Source organism: Erpetoichthys calabaricus, chromosome 2 (genome assembly GCF_900747795.2).
Source record: "Erpetoichthys calabaricus chromosome 2, fErpCal1.3, whole genome shotgun sequence".
In the NCBI taxonomy this organism is placed as follows: domain Eukaryota; kingdom Metazoa; phylum Chordata; class Cladistia; order Polypteriformes; family Polypteridae; genus Erpetoichthys; species Erpetoichthys calabaricus.
The window spans coordinates 42,879,755-42,900,841 of record NC_041395.2 but is presented as its reverse complement, the minus strand read 5'-3'; the positions used below and the strand labels follow the sequence as shown (position 1 = coordinate 42,900,841).

The following is a 21,087-nucleotide window of genomic DNA, read 5'->3' as shown; positions in this document are numbered from 1 at the left end:
AATGTGTACCTCTTAGGCAATGCAGGAGGACAGCCAAAGGAAGTGTAGATAAAATCCAAGTAATTACTAAACCATTGTTGCTCTGTCCTTTTATGTTAAATACGCCTAGAAGAAAAGAAATGTGAACACACCAGTTATAAATCTACTTTAAACTTTCCAGAATTAGACATTGCAGAAACTAAACGCAAATGCTTCATACTAGAGTTGTGCATTAAGTAAGTGCATGGTGAAAAGTCAGTGTGGAAAATGTACTGTACTTACATTTCAAAAATAACTATTTACTTTAAGGTAGCAGTGCTTAACAAACAATAGATATAACCAGCATCTCAGAGACATGTTAGGTTCACTATTGGATTTAGGATTTCCTATTGTAGGCTAACTCTTTGATCGATGGGGTTGGCTCCAGTCATCTGTGTGATGCTGTCAGGATGGCTCTTAGAAAGAGTAACACAAACTTATCGATCCATTTTGTGAACCCACTTATTTCAGCACAGTTTTTGGGGGAAGATGATCAAGTGCAGAGGAGCACACATAGCATGGAGCATCAGTCTATAATTAGGCACATTCACTCACACACCCTAACTAATGCAGAGACAATCCACATAAACACTGGGAGAACATGCAAATATCACAGAGAAAGCACTCTGCCAGGTCTTAACCTTAATACTTCGAAGTCAAGAGGCAGAAATGCTGACCAATTTGTCACTGTGCCACACTGGGGATAAATGTGCTGGTAGACATAATATCTGTGGGTTACAACCTGAGAATTTCTGTCTTAATTTCACAGATAAGTCTTAATGAAGTATCAAAGGTGAGGACTGAGGTCTAGAACACCTGAAAAATAATATATACAGCATATAATATTTAACAAGTATATTGACATAAAAGTGAAGAAGGAATAAACAATTGGAGCAGAAAGAAATCTTTTTTGTAAAAAGAAAAAATAATAACTTTAACTCTAGGCCTGCCTAAACAGGTCTTGCCTATTATCCAGCCTTTGGAGTTGCTGTTCATCTATTCTACCAAATGACAAAAGAATTATTCCCCAAAATACACCATCTCTCTCTTTCTCTCCCTCATCTCCCATCTGTTGAGCCCTTGTTAAATACTAGATTCTCAAGTTCAAACTCAGACTGACACTTCCAGTGAGGCAGCTTTATTCAGCCATCATGGAACCTCTTGTACTGCAAATTAATGGACCATTTCTGGGGTCATGTGTGCAGTGCAGAGGCCTTGTGGCTATAAATGAGGAGCTCCAAGTGATGTCCCTGGGTGCTTCTACATTTCCAATTCCTAAAATTTAAATGGGTTCACAATTTCAAGGTAGTCTTTCTCCTTCACTGGGTAGTGGGGGGGCATACATAAGATCTCTGTCTGCTGTGCTGCCTTCTAATGAAATAGGGTACTTCTAAGGTGGTTCTCTATTCACCTCCATGCAAGATTATGCCATGCCAAGTGCTGCTGGGATGCTGCCATTTATCCTGTAAGGAGTCTAATGTTCAATCTGACACAGTGGGGATCCTTCCTACCATTAGAACCTGCTCTTCTACTCTCAGGACAATGTAAGGTCTTGTTTCCATCTAATAGCACCCTGTGCTGTATAAAATGCAGGTCTCCACCTGTAATATGTTTACAAGGATAATAAGAACACTGAGACCTACAGTAGCCTAAAAGTTGTTTTTATTTACTTTTGGGGTTTTACAGTTTAATTTTATATTAGTTCATTTTTTTTTAAATGTAAAAATGTTGTTTTATATGTTCTTATTTGTGTGAACACAAAATTAGCACAGCTGCTTGCTGGATTTGAATCCCATGTCTAGATGTTGTTCCTGATGAATTTCCATATTCTTTTTGTGTCCAGGTTGGTTCTCCTCATCATACTCCAGTTTTCTTTTCATATCCCCAATTATGCGCAGGTTAGGCTGACCCCACTATGAGTCACAGATGAGTAAGTAGGCCTTAAGATCGACTTGTGCCTTGTCTTTGGCACTTTACTGTCTTATGCCTAATGTTATGTAGATACGCCTTAGCCCCATAAACAAAAATTGCCTTTGAAAATGATAATAATCCTATGGTATGCAGTTATTTATTTATTTTTTTACAAGCTGACATTATTTAATAAAATGAGATGACACAGAGCTAACAATGACTGCTGGAAATTATGGAATGCTTTGAATTGGGACCAAACAGGTCAATAAATATCAACTTCTAATACGGCACAAAAATTTGAAGGTGCAGAATATAAAATAGTGCCTGATGTTGTGTACCTGTGCTGCTCTCTTTTCTTATAGAAGCATACTTCTCTGGTTAATGCGGTTGACACTTTTGTAGTTCTTTACACATTACTTTCTCAGTAATAAATGCTTGCTTAATCAAAAATAGTCTAGACTTCTAAAAAGAAAGTTTTATACCTCAGGATGTTAGGGAAATAGGACATGTTTTAATGTCACTTTTAGCATTTTGTATTGCTCTCTAATCTTTGTTTTGGTTGACTTTTATTTTTGTTACTTGGTTGTCCATAACTACATGCTAGGGGCACACATATTCATAAATCACACCCATAACATCACAGTGCCCTTTATGTAGTTTGCTGTGAGTTGGTTTTTTTTCCATTCAATATTAATAACATCTCTTTTTGTTATTTTACCACAATTTTGTTCAAAACTTATGCTATTCAAAATAACATGTTAATAGTTGGTAGGCACTGAGAAAATAAAAAGGTTTTCTTTTTCTTTTCCAAGCTGAATTATGACAGTGTATTAATGAAATGATAACTCATTACAAAAATGAAAGTAAGAATTCAATGCTCAGTAGCTGAAGGAGATGGATTTCACTAGTTAGGGGCTGCACTCTGGATCCCCTTGAGGTTTTAGCAAAGGAGACAAAACAAAACTGAGTGTCATTATGAACAATGCTGTACATCTTCTCTCTGACACACTAACACTGAGGACTTTCAGCCAATGAATTATTCAGCAGAAATGCTATGGGTGCTCCTTTTTACCAACAGCAATACACCTGCATAATGCCTCACTGTGACTGGGACTGCCAAGTCAGAAAGTTTCTTTCATTTGAATTTTCTTGCTTTTAAGTCATACTAATGTGTGTTCAGACCATAGTGTGCATGTATAATTATTTATTTATCTATATAATTATGTATTAATTTATTTAAAGAGCTGCTATTAAAAGCCAGTGTTTCCCTGAGACAAATAAAGTTCTAAAGTTCTATCTACGCATTGCAGAAGCAAGAACACACTTCCCCTAAGTGGTTAGGATTACCAGTTGGCAATGTGTGAAGATGCAACCAGGAATTTGGCTTAAGGAGTTCGAGAGAGGCAACAGGCAGGAATCAGAAACCAGGAAATCAAGCATGAGCCAAATTTAAAAAAAACAGAGACGGTAACCAAAAAATGTACCTGGAGCCACACAGTAGATATTCTGCTAAAAGAAAAGTTTGAAGTATTCAGGAAAGAGATCTAATATTTGGATTTGAGCATAGCTGCACCACCATCTTATTTAGGGACTGTTGAATGACATCACATGTCTTTAACTTTGCAGATGGAGGAACACAAGAGCAGGAGTTTTTAGAAGTAATCAGTGACTGTTGTCTAACACAGCATGTTAAAGCACCAACAAGGGGTGAAGCCTGTCTGGATTTAGTATTTTGTAATAATCAGGATAGAATTGAGGGTGTAGAGGTGATTGAACCACTAGGGTCAAGTGACCATAATGTAATACAATTCTCAGTATTTTGTAGGAGTGCAGATGCAAAGACTAAAATTGTTAAGTTGAACTTTGGTAGGGCTAATTTTGAGCAGATGTGACAATGTCTAAGTAGGATACAATGGGATAAACTTTTAAGTGTGAAGACAGTCGAGGAGCAGTGGAACAGGTTTAAAAATGTTTTACATGTAATGCAGGACAGATACATACCTAAATTTGGAATTAATAGGAAACTAAAAAAAACTCCACGGTGGATTAATAAAGACTTAAAAAAGAAGTTACAAAGGAAAAAACTGCTTTATAAGGCATATAAGACTAATGACTGCAAAGTGAATCGTAGAGCGTATGAGAGCATGAGGGCAACCATTAAGAAGGATATCAGGGAGGCTAAAAGACAGTTGGAGAGGAATATAGCAGATAAGGTGAAAGAAGACCCTAAGAGATTCTTTCAGTATTTTAGTAGTAAAAGAACAGTCAAGGAAGAGGTCAAGTGCATCAGAAATAGTAAAGGGGAATTAAAAGATACAGACAGTGAAATAGCGGATTCCCTAAACTTACATTTTTTTGATGTGTTTATAAGTGAGCAAGTGGATAACCTCCCAGAGGTAAACGCGACTACTAAGGAGGTACTGAGGGATTTGGAAATTGTAGAGGGAGAAGTGCTGCTCAGATTAAATAAACTGAAATAAACAAATCACCAGGACCAGATAATATTTATCCTTGTGTTCTTAAGGGGGCTAGTGAGTACATAGATAAACCCTTGACACATATTTTTAGGAAGTCACTGCACACTGGAGAGATTCCAAAGGACTGGAAAATGGCAAATATCATCCCATTATATAAAAAGGGTGACAGGGCAGATCCAAGCAACTATAGACCAGTAAGCTTAACATGCATCACAGGAAAATTAATGGAAGGAATTATTAAGGATAAGATTGAGCAACACCTGGCAAGGACAGGAGTTATTCTGAACAGTCAGCATGGGTGTTTTACTAACATGCTGAAATTCTATGAGGAATTGATCAAAGTGGAGCATATGATATTATTTATCTGGACTTTCAGAAAGCATTTGATAAGGTGCCACATGAGAGGTTGGGCATCAAATTAAAAGAAGTGGGAGTTCAGGGTGATGTTTTTAGATGGGTGCAGAATTGGCTCAGACACAGAAAGCAGAGGGTGATGGTACGAGGAACTTCATTAGAACTAGCCGATGTTAAGAGTGGTGTTCCACAGGGGTCAGTGCTAGGACCGCTGCTATTTTTAACATATATAAATGATTTAGATAGGAATATAAGTAACAAGCTGGTTAACTTTGCAGATGATACCAAGATAGGTGGATTAGCAGATAATTTGGAATCCATTATATCATTACAGAAGGACTTGGATAGCATACAGGCTTGGGCAGATTTGTGGCAGATGAAATTTAATGTCAGTAAATGTAAAATATTACACATAGGAAGTAAAAATGTTAGGTTTGAATACACAATGGGCGGCTGGAAAATCGAGAGTACACCTTATGAGAAGGATTTACAAGTCATAGTGGACTCTAAGCTATCGACTTCCCGACAATGTTCAGAAGCCATTAAGAAGGCTAACAGAATGTTAGGTTATATAATACGATGTGTGGAGTACAAGTCCAATGAGGTTATGTTCAACCTTTATAATGCACTGGTGAGGCCTCATCTTGAGTACTGTGTGCAGTTTTGGTCTCCAGGCTACAAAACAGACATAGCAGCACTAGAAAAGGTCCAGAGAAGAGCGACTAGACTGATTCCAGGGCTACAGGGGTTGAATTATGAGGAAAGATTAAAAGAGCTGAGCCTATACAGTTTACGCAAAAGAAGATTAAGAGGTGACATGATTGAAGTGTTTAAAATTATGAAGAGGATTAGTACAGTGGATCGAGACTTTTATTTTAAAATGAGTTCATCAAAAACACGGGGACACAGTTGGAAACTTGTTAAGGGTAAATTTCACACAAACATTGGAAGTTTTTCTTTACACAAAGAACGACAGACACTTGGAATAAGCTACCAAGTAGTGTGGTAGACAGTAAGATGTCAGGGACTTTCAAAACTCGACTTGATGTTTTTTTGGAAGAAATAAGTGGATAGGACTGGCGAGCTTTGTTGGGCTGAATGGCCTGTTCTCATCTAGAGTGTTCTAAATGTTTCTAATGTTTCTACTGGGAACAGGATAAAACCCTGGATGAGGCACTAGCCCGCTGCAGGGCCCACTTATGCAGTAGTAAATTAGAATAGACTAATATGTGTATATTTTCAGGTTGTGTGAGTAAAACCAGAGAACCTAGAGAAAAACCCATGCAGTCAAAGGAAAAATGTCTAAACTCCACTCAGACAATAAATGGGTACTAAATTCAAACCAAAGATGCTGAATCCATGAGGAAGCGGTGCTACACCCTCCACTACCCTGATGCACTATATTTAGAAATAGCATAAAACAATTTTCTGCCATACTATATGTATTGGAATTCCCTAAAAAGAAAATCTGCATAATAGCAGTTCAAAACTGACCGATCAACAATTAATATAGCCCTATGTTGGGAAACCTAAGATGTTTATGCAAAGACTAAAAGCCTTGCACATGATTCATGTAGCGCTAATAAAAGTATACCTTGAATAAAACCCATTCTCTTCACCATGTCTGCATGTTGCATATGTGGGGTTGTGGACACAAGTTTGGTTCTTTTGAGGAACAGGGTATTCAAATTAGCAAGCGGCGATACTTCTTCAAGGGACATTGATAAAAAGAAAATCAAATGCTTTCTCTTAATGAGTTGCGGATCCTATTAAAAATATGAGCACCTAGCACATTTTTCACTTTGTTCCTTGTCACAAACTCAACAATTATGAAAGGACAGGTAGTAGCCCAAACCCCAAGTGAACAAAAGATGTCTAAATATGACTATGAATGTATCACAATTAATTTCTGCAAAAACCATATTGTATTTATGACTGTGACTTGTAAATATTACGAGGCTGTATATTGCCTACACTTTACAAAAACAAATGAACTAGTTACATGTACATGTTTCATTTGTAAAAGGTTTATGGATTCATTAAAACTAAAATAGAGCACAAAACTGAAGCAAAGGTTTTAACTTTATAAATAAATACCAAAAATCTTTTTCAAATCTTAGTGTGGAAAAATGACCAGCATTATCCTCCTGATGAAGAAATGTCTATGTAGAGCAGTAAAAAAAGATTAGCAGTTAAACAGTTCTTTAAAGTACATACCTTTCTTGTTACTGAAGACCACCAGGGCTCCCACTGAAATAATGCAAACAACATCTAACCACGCTGCCATTCTCTCCGTCAGTGGAAGGTGAGCTTTATAATCTGCAAGATAATATAACCTCTTATTTATAGTTGAAAAACATTATCTCTCATTAACATAGAGGGTTTTCAGACCCTCGTAAACATTTTTTGTAACTATAACACACATTGGTTTATTTATGAGGTATGGTGTACTCTTCCCCTGTACTGCAGAAGAAATGTGTGATTTAAAGCCTGTAAGGGTTTTACGGCCTTCGGCTAATTGTCTACATTTGTTTGCTCTGTTTATTTATTTATTTGTGTCTTGGCATTTGTGGTTCCCTAGATCAATGATATAATTAACACTTAATATTGTAGGCATCATTGACAGTAGTATTAATACATATCACAGAAAAGAAACAGAAAAACAAATGCAATATCTACTGTTTCTCTTGGGTCATTATTTCAACAGAGTAAAACTTTGTGTTTGTTCAGTTGCCTGTACACCTGAATTGTGCATCTTTTACCTGATCATTTAGCACTGGTTTAGGACACTTTCAATCCATCACATACTGTAGGTTTCGGTCATCGTAGGTGGTTATCCAAATAGCCAGAAACTGGCGTTAATTGTAGCACACCAAAATATGGCAGGACAATGACTCTACACTGTAATGTCTCTCACATTGCTCAAGTGGTGCTAACAAAATACATCTGAAATAGCATTGCATATGATGAATTTATAATATACAGCATATACTGCCAATTTTAAGATTATATTTCAAGAGGTTACATTTTCCTTTATAAATACAACAAACTGATAGATCTAACTCCTTATTCCAAGCAGTATGAAGTTCAATTCAGTTTGCATCCACTAGCTACTAGACTTTATATCCTTTAACCCCTTAGACAAGTCCAAGTCTTTCACAAGCCCTTCTGGTGAAAATGTGATAAACAGGCTGGCATCATTTAACAGCCTATTTGAATACGTTAAATAGAAATGGTAATATCGGATTACTTGAATAATCTATTAAAAATACCATAACAGTAATTTTGTTTTTGTCTTCAACCAAAGACTAAACATTACAGAAGTTTTCAAGAAGCTGATTTTGCAGACTCAGTATTGTAAATGTATCTTTTTCATTAAATTGACTACAGGAGGAAAAATAAATGTGGTCTGTTACTCATTTTTATGTAGTGATAAATAGAGTTGGCCTTAAAAAAGGTAAAATGTAAATCTTAGAAACACTAAAGGTATCTGGCAATTACAAATATATTGAATGATATTATCCAATTCAAAATGTTAGGGGTCAGAATAAGCTCCACAAGTTCAAGGATCAAAGTGAATTGTTGTCAAGTGAAAAGTTTCATGCAATATTAATCTTCTAATATTCTGCTTAACTGTTTCCAGAAAAAGTTTCTAAATGACGGTTTTAGTTCTGTCTAATTATTTGTATAATTTTGGGACGTGTCTATTACTTTTTTTTTTTTTAATAATTAACTAGTTGAAAATCCTCCATTGACTCAATAGAGGCTGTGATCGGGATGCTCAAGAGACTGAGCGAGAAGTCTGAGTGTTTGGGCTTGCAAATGTCCTAATAAAAACCAAAATCAAGGCCTTTAATGTCCTCTTAGGCACAGCCATCATCAGTGTGTCTGTCTGTGGAGAGAGTGTCCACCGCGTTGAGAGGTTTACTTACCTCAGCAGCAACATTCATGTCTTTGGTGACTACTCCTATGATGTCTTTAAACAGACTAGGAGAGCATGGGGTCATGAAGTCACAGGAAAGGGGTGTTTGTTGCTCCCGATATCTAAGCAAAATGACGAAGGTCCAAGTCTTCAGAGTCCCGCTGCTTCCTGTCTTGTTATATGGTTGCGAGACATGGATGCTATCCAGTGATCTGAGACAAAGACTGGACTCCTTTGATACTGTGTCTCTGCGGAAAATCCTTGGGTACCGTTGGTTTGACTTTGTGTCGAATGAGCGGTTGCTCATGGAGTCCCGAATGAGGCACATTACCTGCATTGTGAGGGAGCATCAGTTCAGCACTACCGCCATGAGCAATATTCCCTGAGGGTGATCTGGCTCGCAGGATCCTCATTGTTGAGGACAGAAGTGGCTCGCCCAGGCCAAGGGGACACCCACGTAGGACCTGGCTGCGGCAGATAGAGGGTCATTTCCGGAGGGTAGGACTGGACTGCATGTCTGCCAACCGGGATCCCAAGCTGTTTCAGCGTGTGGTGGGTGTGACAATGTACTGTACCAATGCATGCTCCCCAAGTTGACCTGACCTAGTCGAAAATAATTTGTCCCTGAAAATAAACAGTTCATTAATGTGATTAACAATGCCATCTCACAGCTCCAGAGTCCTGGTTTTGAACGATGGCACTGTTTGTATGGGGCTTCTTCCCGTGTCAAAAACATGTGCATGAAAACTGGCAGCTCTGAACTTGGCTTAAGAACAAGTGTAGGGGTGTGTGTTGCAGTGTGCCTGATTGCGTCCAACAATGTCTCCTGCCTTGTTCCCTGCAACCTTGAAATGGTTTAAATAGATTAATTAATGAGGAGACAGAATATATTAAAGTGAAAAAAATCTCCCTGAATCACAGAATATCTTTATTACATACTGTACTTTACAAACATTAAACAAAATAAGAAAGACTAAAACAAAATAAATAATTATTTAATTCAAATGCTACATATACTAATGATGTTACATTTGTAATCACCCAGAAATGTTCACATTTTTGATAGTCACTGATATTTTTTTAATTATTCACTTATGACTGCAAAGTCCCCTCTTCATCAGCCATTACTGCAGTGTACATATGGTAAACTCTCTTAGCTCATTCTCAGTTACTGGTAAAATGCTAATTAATTATTAGAGAAACATCTGTAATTTTGTTAGCACAGATGAAATCTGTTATTCTGTTCAGTAAAGCAATTAAATAGTCTTTCCATTGGTTGCAAGCTACTGGCATAGTGTTCAGTTCTGGGTTCTAAAAAGGACAAAATAAAACAGTTTTCTCAAGAAACATGTCAGTCTATTGTTGTTTTGCAAAATTAAGGTTATTCTATGTGAATGACTGCCAAGAATCTGAAGATTCTGAAGTTGGGTGTCCACTATAATCTTTAGAGAAGACTGCAAAATTGGATCTACCCAGGACATACATTCATATGAAAAAGTTTGGGAACCCCTCTTAAGTCTTTGGATTTTTGTTTATCATTGGCTGAGCTTTCAAAGTAGCAACTTCCTTTTAATATATGACATGCCTTATTGAAACAGTAGTATTTCAGCAGCGACATCAAGTTTATTGGATTAAAAGAAAATATTCAATATGCATCATAACAAAATTAGACAGGTGCATAAATTTGGGCACCCCAAAAGAGATATTACGTCAATACTTAGTTGAGCCTCCTTTTGCAAATATAACATCCTCTAGATGCTTCCTATAGTCTTTGATGAGTGTCTGGATTCTGGATGGAGGTATTTTTGGCCATTCTTCCATACAAAATTTCTCCAGTTCAGTTAAATTTGATGGCTGCCGAACATGGACAGCCTGCTTCAAATCATCCCATAGATTTTCGATGATATTCAGGTCAGGGGACTGTGACGGCCATTCTAGAACATTGTAGTTCTCCCTCTGCATGAATGCCTTTGTAGATTTCAAACTGTGTTTTGGGTCATTGTCTTGTTGGAATATCCAACCCCTGCGTAACTTCAACTTTGTGACTGATGCTTGAACATTATCCTGAAGAATTTGTTGATATTGGGTTGAATTCATACGACCCTCGACTTTAACAAGGGCCCCAGTCCCTGAACTACCCACACAGCCCCACAGCATGATGGAACCGCCACCAAATTTGACAGTAGGTAGCAGGTGTTTTTCTTGGAATGCAGTGTTCTTCTTCCGTCATGCAAAACGCTTTTTGTTAAAGACCAAATAACTCAATTTTTGTCTCATCAGTCCAAAGCACTTTGTTCCAAAATGAATCTGGCTTGTCTAAATGAGCATTTGCATACAACAAGCGACTCTGTTTATGGCGTGAGTGCAGAAAGGGCTTCTTTCTCATCACCCTGCCATACAGATGTTCTTTGTGCAAATTGCGCTGAATTGTAGAATGATGTACAGATACACCATCTGCAGCAAGATGATCTTGCAGGTCTTTGGAGGTGATCTGTGGGTTGTCTGTAACCATTCTCACAATCCTGCGCATATGCCACTCCTGTATTTTTCTTGCCCTGCCAGACCTGCTGGGTTTAACAGCAACTGTGCCTGTGGCCTTCCATTTCCGGATTACATTTCTTACAGTTGAAACTGACAGTTTAAACCTCTGAGATAGCTTTTTGTAGCCTTCCCCTAATACATGATACTAAACAATCTTTGTCTTCAGATCTTTTGAGAGTTGCTTTGAGGATCCCATGCTGTCCGTCTTCAGAGGAGAGTCAAAGGAAGCACAACTTGCAATTGACCACCATAGGTACCTTTTTTCTTGATTGGACGCACCTGTCTATGAAGTTCAAGGCTTAACGAGCTAATCCAACCAAATTGGTGTTGCAAGTAATCAGTATTGAGCAGTTACATGTTTTCAAATCAGCAAAATTACAAGGGGACCCACATTTTTGCACAGCCAGTTTTTCACATTTAATTTAATTTCATACAACTAAAAATCTTTGTTTGGAAAACACCCCAGTACTCAGATGTTTCTAGGAAATGAAAGACATACCACTGTTGTCTTTTTTGTTGAAAGTACAGTAAATTATTATGCAAGCTGAGAGGGGTTCTCAAACTTTTTCATATGACTGTAAAAAGAAATAGAAGGTTCAGATTCCCAACTGCACAAGAGGGTTAATAAGTACATTTTTAGTCTAATTTGAGAATCAGATGCCTTACAGGTCCTCAGTTAGCGGAATTACTTCCATGTCATTTTCAACTATGTAAGGCAAAGAAGATTCTACCTGAAGCTTCCATTCTGAACCGTTTGGAATGCAACATTTGCAGCTACTATCTATTATATTTTTTGACTTTATTTTATATTTTACTTTCTTTTCAGCAATCCCTTTCCTTTCTTTAAGCTGCAATAATTATATTGATATTTCTTTCATTAATTATATGCACATTTTGGTGGCTTATTGCAACATCTTGGGTAATTAGTTACCAAAACAGAACAGCTATTGATAGTTATGTTTAAGGTTTAGTTATTACACTGAAATTTCTTCCATTAATTATATGCACAATTCAACTACCACAAAGTAACCAGCTATTGACTTTTTCTTGTTTAATTTTAACTAAGTTACCAGATTTTTACAATGGTTTAACAGTGTTTTTTTAATATCATACCCTTGGTTTATTATATTTGAACTGTTTAAAATCATATCCTTAGTTTATTGTATTTGGACTGTATCTTCACAAGATACTTTAGTGCTATTTCTGTTTTATCCCTTATACCCCAATAACCGTTAGGAGCAACATAACAATATGCTCCATAGCTACTGTACTGTATATGACTTGGCAATAATATGAAATCTATGTCCAAGCTATCATATGTAACAATGTACTTTCTTAACCTAAGACTACAAAATGTCAACAAAATATCAGAATCAATATTTCTATTACCAAATAGTGAACTTTTTGAGCTGGAATGTCAAGGGTCTCCATCATGAATTAAAGAGAAAGAAAGTACTCTCATACTTAACAAGTCTAAATTCCAAGACAGTACTTTTACAGGGGACTTATTTATTAAGAAAGGACCTTTTTTGGTTGCAAATAGAGTACTAAAATGATTCTGATTAATATCTATGCACATAACGTGGATGATATAGTCCTATTCAATAAGGGCGCGCACAAAAAGGCAACCTTCAAAAGGGCGACCTCAATTGGGCACGGAGAATAAAGGCGCACGTAAATAAAGGCGACCTTCAAAAGGGCGACCTCAATTGAGCGCCGAATAAATGCGCGCGCAGGTCAGCCTATTCCAAAGCCAAGGAAGACCTACAGAGACACTTCGGAGTGAATTAAATTAATTGTCCTTGATTATGCTAATAGACCGCATCTCATATATCTACGTGGCATTGCACATAATCTACAGCTTCAAGTGTAACTTGCTTTCACCTTTTTATACATTCAGTCATTGCCTTAATCTAATTTTCTGTAATTTTGAAAACAACGAAATATAGAGAGCTTTAGAAATAGTTCGTTAGAAGTAGTTCGTTAGAAGTTCATGTATTAATTAATTGGATGTTTTAATATTCTTCCTTTCACCTTTTTATACGTTCAATCATTGCCTTTATCTAATAAATTTTCTGTAATAATTTTGTTGCGTTTGCCTTTATTCGCTGCGCCCAATTGACGTCACCCTTTTGAAGCACTCCTTTATTTATGCGCGCAGTTATTCGGCGCTCAATTGAGGTCGCCCTTTTGAAGATCGCTTTTATTTATGTGCGCTTTTATTCGCCGCGCCCAATTGAGGTCGCCCTTTTGAAGGTCGCCTTTTTGTGCGCGCCCTTATTGACGGATACCGGATGATATAGCTTTCTTCCAAAATGTATTTGCATCTATCCCTAATGTGAACACTCAAAAATTATAATGGCTGGAAATTTTAATTGTGTTTTAAATGCAGACCTGGATATATCCTCAGCTACAATAACAATAACATCTGATACTGCAAACTGTGTGATTATCTCTGTAATGGATCAATTTATCAAATCCATGGAGGTTTTTAAATCCTAACCTAAGAGTATTTTTCTTACCCATATATCATTGTTACTCAAGAATTGATTATTTCCTCACAGACAATCATTTTTTTTCCCATTATTAAATCTTGCAAGTATGATGCTATTGTTATCTCTGACCACGCCCCTCTGATCATGGAGCTTAAATTCCTGCATCCTATACACATACAGTGCATCCGGAAAGTATTCACAGCGCATCACTTTTTCCACCTTTTGTTATGTTACAGCCTTATTCCAAAATGGATTAAATTAATTTTTTTCCTCAGAATTCTACACACAACATCCCATAATGACAACGTGAAAAAGTTTACTTGAGGTTTTTGCAAATTTATTAAAAATAAAAAAACAGAAAGCACATGTACATAAGTATTCACAGCCTTTGCTCAATACTTTGTTGATGCACCTTTGGCAGAAATTACAGCTTCTTTTTGAATATGATGCCACAAGCTTGGCACACCTATCCTTGGCCAGTTTCGCCCATTCCTCTTTGCAGCACCTCTCAAGCTCCATCAGGTTGGATGGGAAGCGTCGGTGCACAGCCATTTTAAGATCTCTCCAGAGATGTTCAATCAGATTCAAGTCTGGGCTCTGGCTGGGCCACTCAAGGACATTCACAGAATTGTCCTGAAGCCACTCCTTTGATATCTTGGCTGTGTGCTTAGGGTCGTTGTCCTGCTGAAAGATGAACCATCACCCCAGTCTGAGGTCAAGAGCGCTCTGGAGCAGGTTTTCATCCAGGATGTCTCTGTACATTGCTGCAGTCATCTTTCCCTTTATCCTGAGTAGTCTCCCAGTTCCTGCTGCTGAAAAACATCCCCACAGCATGATGCTGCCACCACCATGCTTCACTGTAGGGATGGTGCCTGGTTTCCTCCAAACGAGATGCCTGGCATTCACACTAAAGAGTTCAATCTTTGTTTCATCAGACCAGAGAATTTTCTTTCTCATTGTCTGACTGTCCCTCAGGTGCCTTTTGGCAAACTCCAGGCGGGCTGCCATGTGCCTTTTACTAAAGAGTGGCTTCTGTCTGGCCACTCTACCATACAGGCCTGATTGGTGGATTGCTGCTGAGATGGTTGTCCTTCTGGAAGTTTCTCCTCTCTCCACAGAGGACCTCTGGAGCTCTGACAGAGTGACCATCTGGTTCTTGGTCACCTCCTTGACTAAGGCCCTTCTCCCCTGATTGCTCAGTTTAGATGGCCGGCCAGCTCTAGGAAGAGTCCTGATGGTTTCGAACTTCTTCCACTTACAGATGTTGGAGGCCACTGTGCTCATTGGGACCTTCAAAGCAGCAGAAATTTTTCTGTAACCTTCCCCAGATTTGTGCCTCGAGACAGTCCTGTCTCGGAGGTCTACAGACAATTCCTTTGACTTCATGCTTGGTTTGTGCTCTGACATTAACTGTCAACTGTGGGACCTTATATAGACAGGTGTGTGCCTTTCCAAATCATGTCCAATCAACTGAATTTACCACAAGTGGACTCCAATTAAGCTGAAGAAACATCTCAAGGATGATCAGGGGAAACAAGATGCACCTGGGCTCAATTTTGAGCTTCATGGCAAAGGCAGTGAATACTTATGTACATGTGCTTTCTCAATTTTTTTATTTTTAATAAATTTGCAAAAATCTCAAGTAAACTTTTTTCATGTTGTCATTATGGGGTGTTGTGTGTAGAATTCTGAGGAAAAAAATGAATTTAATCCATTTTGGAATAAGGCTGTAACATAACAAAATGTGGAAAAAGTGATACACTGTGAATACTTTCCGGATGCACTGTATCTCGTAGCTGGCATCTTAACCCCCTGTCATTAGCTTTTGAGAACTGTACAGAGTTCATATCCAGGCAAATTGATTATTTTCTTGAGACAAATGCATCCTCAGAGGTTTCAGCATTAATAATCCAATTACCTTTCATTCCCTCAGAATACGGAACCAATTCAGAAAGCACTTTAAGACAGAGAAGCTTTTATCTTGTTGCACCTGCACATGACAACCACCTTTTTCCACCCTCTCAAAACTATACACTATTTAATATCTGGAAAGTGAACTTTACTAAACAGGACCTGCCCAGTTTTTCTCACATTTCACCTTGTTCTATTCCAGAAGAAATACTGATCAGTCTTGAAGACTCAGGTAGCATCTCTACAATTTATGAAAAATATTTTAAAGTCCCTTCCATTCAAAGACCCCAGAGATACATTGGGGAAAGGATCTGTCACTTAATATTTCAGAAAACGAGAGAAAAGCAGCCATACACAGAATACACTCTAGCTTCATATGTACAATGCATTCAATCATTCAACTTTAAATCTATTATCAAGCACATTTATCTCATTTAAAATTGTCCAAAATGTTTCCAGGGCAAGATTCAACTTGTGAATGTTGCAATCTATCTCCACCCTCACTTGAGCTAATTTGGGTGTGTACCAAATTAACAACGTTTTGGACAAAAATCTTTGCATGCCTATCAGAAAGCCTCGGTGTCACAATCACTCCAAACCCATTAACAGCTGTGTTTGGTGTACTTCCAGAAAGGGTTAAAGTGAAGAAGAACAAACAAACTATAATTGTTTTCACTACACTACTAGCACATAATCTTATCTTGCTCCATTGGAAGAGTCCTACCCCACCACTTGTAAGTCAGTGGGTAAATGATTTTCTATACTACTTGAAATTGGAAAAAAATCAAATGTTCGCTTAGATGTTCCGTTCAAAACATTTAAAAAAAAAAATATGGCAGGATCTAATCAATAACATTTTAGAATAATCTTCCGTTTCAAAGAAAAGGATGGTTTGCTTTGTTAAGTTTGACTTGCATTTATGGTATGATATCTGCTTCTAATTAAAGTCAACAATAAGAAAAAGTTTGGGTGAAGTATTCCTTTAAGAGTTCTTGACATTTTCATAAAAAATGAGATATGCTTTCTAGCAATATCAGAATGTGATGTACTAATAAAAAATGTACTTTTCACTTGAATGGTAATGCCCCATATATCTTATATATAAATGTCTACGTGTGGAAGTGTGTGTGTCTGCCCGGCCTGGAAGTGTAAAGCGGCCTCGGAATTGGGAGGCTACAGCAGTGAAGCTCAAAGAGCCGGCAAGGCGGTACCAAGTTAATGAGTCGGAGACAAACTCACTCACACGCTGATAGACAAGGGAGGCAAGCACGTCCGTAAAAGGAAACCGTCAACTCTGCATTTCAATTTTTTTTCTGATGATTTCAATAGTTTCGGTGCCCAGGCTTTTTACAGCATGGGCTTACACAACTAGTATGTATATTGTGATAGACGGCCGGCAGCTCAATCCGGCTGGGACATCCCTGAAAGAGAAGAATGGAGGAAGGCAGCCTTTTCAGGACACTGCTTCCCCCGGGATGCTAGGTGGCAGCTCCCCTGGACGGCAACGGTTTCCTGGATTCCCTCAGGGCATCCTGGGACATGGAGTCAGTTTCCTCAGCCCTGTTGGGTGCCATGGGTGCTGTCAGGGGGAGCTCACAAAGAACCTGGGGACTCCTACTGTTACTACAACCCGGAAGTGCTTCGGAGTCACGAGGACGGAAGCCCTCATGTACTTCCGGGCTACTTGAGAACTAATGATGTGTTGTTTGACCCGGAAGAAGAGGAGGAACACTTCTGGGTCGAGGACTATTTAAAGGACTGGTCGAAACCCAGCAAAGAGAGCCGGAGTTGGAAGGTTGGGTGACGAAGCTGCTGGGAGTGGAGGATTATTGTTTATTATTGTATTGTATTGATTATTGGTGAATTGAGGCATGTGCGGTGCTTTATGCACTTTACTTAAGAAAATATTAAAAGATTCTTCTTGGTGCTTTTACACGTGAGTCTTGGACGTCTGTCTGGTGGGTTTCACGGGGCAACAGCGTCCCTAGCATCCACAATATATATATATATATATAAAACCACAAGCGTTATGACTGCTGACTAAAATAGCAGGATGAATTCAAAAGTGTATAGAGCAATCCTGTCTGCTCAGTTTCAGCCAAATGCTGCAGAAATGGTAGGATAACGCTTCAAAGTACAGATGGACAATAAGCCAAAACATAGTGTGAAAGCTTCTTAAGGCAAAGAAGTTAAATATTCATCAAAGGCCACATCAATCTACTGACCTCAACCCAATTAAACATGCATTTCATTTGCGTAAGACAAAACTGAAGGCAGGAAGACCAGCGAACAAGCAGCAACTGAAAACAGCTGCAGTAAAGACCTGGCAAAGCATCACTAGGTTCAGAATCCAAAATTTGGTGATGGCCATAGCCTCCAAACTTCAGGCAGTCATTGACTGCAAAGGATTTTCAACCAAGTATTGACAATGATCATTATATTTGTAATTATGCTAGTCAGTCCAAACACTTCAGTGCCCCTGACAATGGGGGGACAATGTATGAAAATGACTGTCTTTACTAAAGGGCTCATACAATTTTTGTTAAAACCCTTAAATTAAAGGCAAAGGTTTCCACTTCAGTCACATCTTGATTGTGTCACTCAAATTCATTGTGGTTGCGTATAGAGCCAAAATTATGAAAATTGTGGCGTTGTCCAAATACTTATGGACAGGACCGGATTAACCATTAAGCAAAATAAGCACGTGTTTAGGACATCAAGGGAAGGAGGGTGCATCACATAAATGCTCCATTGCCGGATTTACTATGGACCATATGGTGCAAAACTGCAAAATCTGATATACTGAACCAGGTCACACAAAAAGGGGCTCCCATATTATCCATCCATCCATCCTTCCATTTTCCAACCCGCTGAATCCAAACACAGGGTCACAGGGGTCTGCTGGAGCCAATCCCAGCCAACACAGGGCACAAGGCAGGAACCAATCCCGGGCAGGGTGCCAACCCACCTCAGGGCTCCCATATTAATTGAAAAAATTACAAACATATATGTTGAACAATAACAATAATAAAATAGTTGTCGTGTCATGAATTTAAAAATTTTATATTTTATTCTTTGCCCCCACAAACAAAAATGAACTTAATCTTACTAGGACAGTTAACATCAAAGTGCCTTCTCTTTCTGAATTGTATCACCTTAAAACAAATATTGTGCTCAAGATGGACAGACTGAATTTAACTCTTAAGCAGGTAATTAACATCAAAGGATCTCCTCTTCCTGAGATTTATCTAAGACATTGTATGTTGTTTGTGCCTATGATAAGTAAGTCTCTTGAAGTACTAGGGAATGACAGACTGTGTGTGTGTTATTCTTATGTCACTTGTGTGGGTTAAAGCTCTAGAGATTAACAGGCTGTGAATACCGTATGTCATTCATATGGTACTCTTGTGGTTAAGGTCGGTGTGTATGAGTATATCTATGTACTGTATATGTGTGTTAATGTTGATATGTGAGAGTAGATGAACCCAGTAATGAACCTTGTAAGTTCATTTATCCCTGGAGAAAGTAAGTAAGGGGAAGAAGAGGCGAATATCAAGATAATACAATAGTAATAATAAAGGAACTTTGGATGCCTTATCTGTACTAAGTATAGAAGCAGATGTATTATGCAAGATCAGTTTTGAGGATCTGATCAAAGACTTTGCAATAAGAAAAAGTAAGAGAAAACTTTTCAGTAAAAAAAGAAGACAAAAAGCTGAATGGAGCATTAACAATGCACAATGATAAAGAAGCAACCACTGGAAAACATGTGAAAATAAAACAGATGACCCATTATATTATTTCTCCCTATAAATAACAGTCTAAAACTTTAAAGTCTTAAAATGACTTTAAAACCATAAACTGATAAACTTACTACTTTTAACATTAACCACAAAATAAACAACTAGTAACTTTATTTAGTAAAGAACACTTCAAGATGCCTTTTAAGTGTATACCATTAGTGTATATTTGTGAGCTTATTTATTTTATTATAATTAGAATGAAGGAGGATTAAATGATGAGCAAGAAACACAGCCAGAAAGTGGAACGGATTGACGAGCAATTTTATCTTTTAAAGTCCAATACCTTAAGGTACTAAGCCACAGCGTCTGCTTGTGCATTCAATTTTAGATAAACTCCTTCATAAACTAAAATGCAATATTATACACTGATTTGTGAAATCCAACATACACTTTAACAGTTTGATGCAAGTATTCCAATTTGGGATTCGGAAACATTTGCGGGAAAAAAACAGTACAGTTCAAACATGTTTAATTACAATTCATTCTAAGTCCCTGCTTTTTTTCGAGTTTATAGCTGCAGCCTACCCTGGCAGCACTGGACACATGCAAGTGTTCTCATCGGAAACACTCGTGCGCACCGTTCAATTTACGGCCACCAAAATCCTATCAGTAACCAAAGACAAAAGAAACACACACACACGAAGAACATGTAAACGCCATGCATGCACGACACAGATTCGAACCCGGTGCTTTGAATTTAACCAATGAACTTTCTGACTTAGAAAAATGTCTATAAATGAAGTGCAGCAGAAATAGGAGTGTGCCGTGTCTGTCATCACATATAACTTGTTTACTTTCTACGGTTTAAGCAAAACTCACCTGCACCTGTAAACAATAAAAGAAGCGACCTCAGTTTGATTCTGCCGAGTTTCCGTTAAATATTGTAATCCCTCTCATGCCTTGTGCTGAGTCCGCTAGTCAGTTTGATTGGTGTACACTCTTAATGTACATGTAAGTAAAAATGGCCAAAGGCAATTTAACCTTCAGCCATGTTAGATAAACAGTGCAGCTAGCGCCGTGTGGCAGACAGGCGGCTGAAAGCTCAGTCAGCGTCAGCACAGCATGAAAGGCAATTCGTAAGCGGGCGGGTACGTGAAACTCAAAATAACGCCAATGTCATTAGTATACGTTAACCCTAAAATGCTTGTTAGCTTATTGCTGTAAAATGTATACAACTCCAGAGAGACACACAAAGGCAAAACAAATATAGAGTTAAATGAAAAAGACGTATGAATAAACTCCACCTTATTCTACCTCACAAAATCACAAGAATCAGATATGCGCACAAAGCGAGAGTACACAAAGCAGCAGACTACTGGCTGAGAAGATAGACAGAAAAATTAATTAAGCTTCAATCTGTTCAAAGTACATGGAAAGCAAACTAAACAGTGGTAAATTAACTTACAGTGTTAAAATAGATTTCTCTATATATAGGCCTACTGAACGCATTCTTCAATAATCGAACAGTTTTAATGGTTGCTGTGTGGTACCTAACTTACGTAACAGAAGCAGACTAAGTGAATGCATTTATAATTGTCATTAAATAGCTGTTGTACACAGCCTTATTAGAGAACATCCATCCACCCATCCATTTTCTAAATGTAAATAAAACATTTCTAATATCACGCACCACTCTTTTTCCTTACTGATCTGTT

The 21,087-nt window shown here is 38.0% G+C and overlaps 1 protein-coding gene across 1 annotated transcript in view; it reads right to left on the bottom strand.

The window, feature by feature from the left end:
* LOC114645139 (E3 ubiquitin-protein ligase TRIM39-like) overlaps positions 1-20,880 on the bottom strand; it is a 220,174-nt gene extending 199,294 nt beyond the window's left edge. The window contains exons 1-3 of the mRNA XM_051922355.1: positions 20,252-20,880; positions 6,978-7,079; positions 10-105 (exon numbers count right to left, since the gene is read on the bottom strand). Of these exons, the coding sequence (XP_051778315.1) occupies positions 10-105; positions 6,978-7,047 (166 nt within the window). The 5' untranslated portion in view covers positions 7,048-7,079; positions 20,252-20,880. The remainder of the gene's footprint in view (positions 1-9; positions 106-6,977; positions 7,080-20,251) is intronic.
* Between the last annotated feature and the right edge of the window lie 207 nt (positions 20,881-21,087).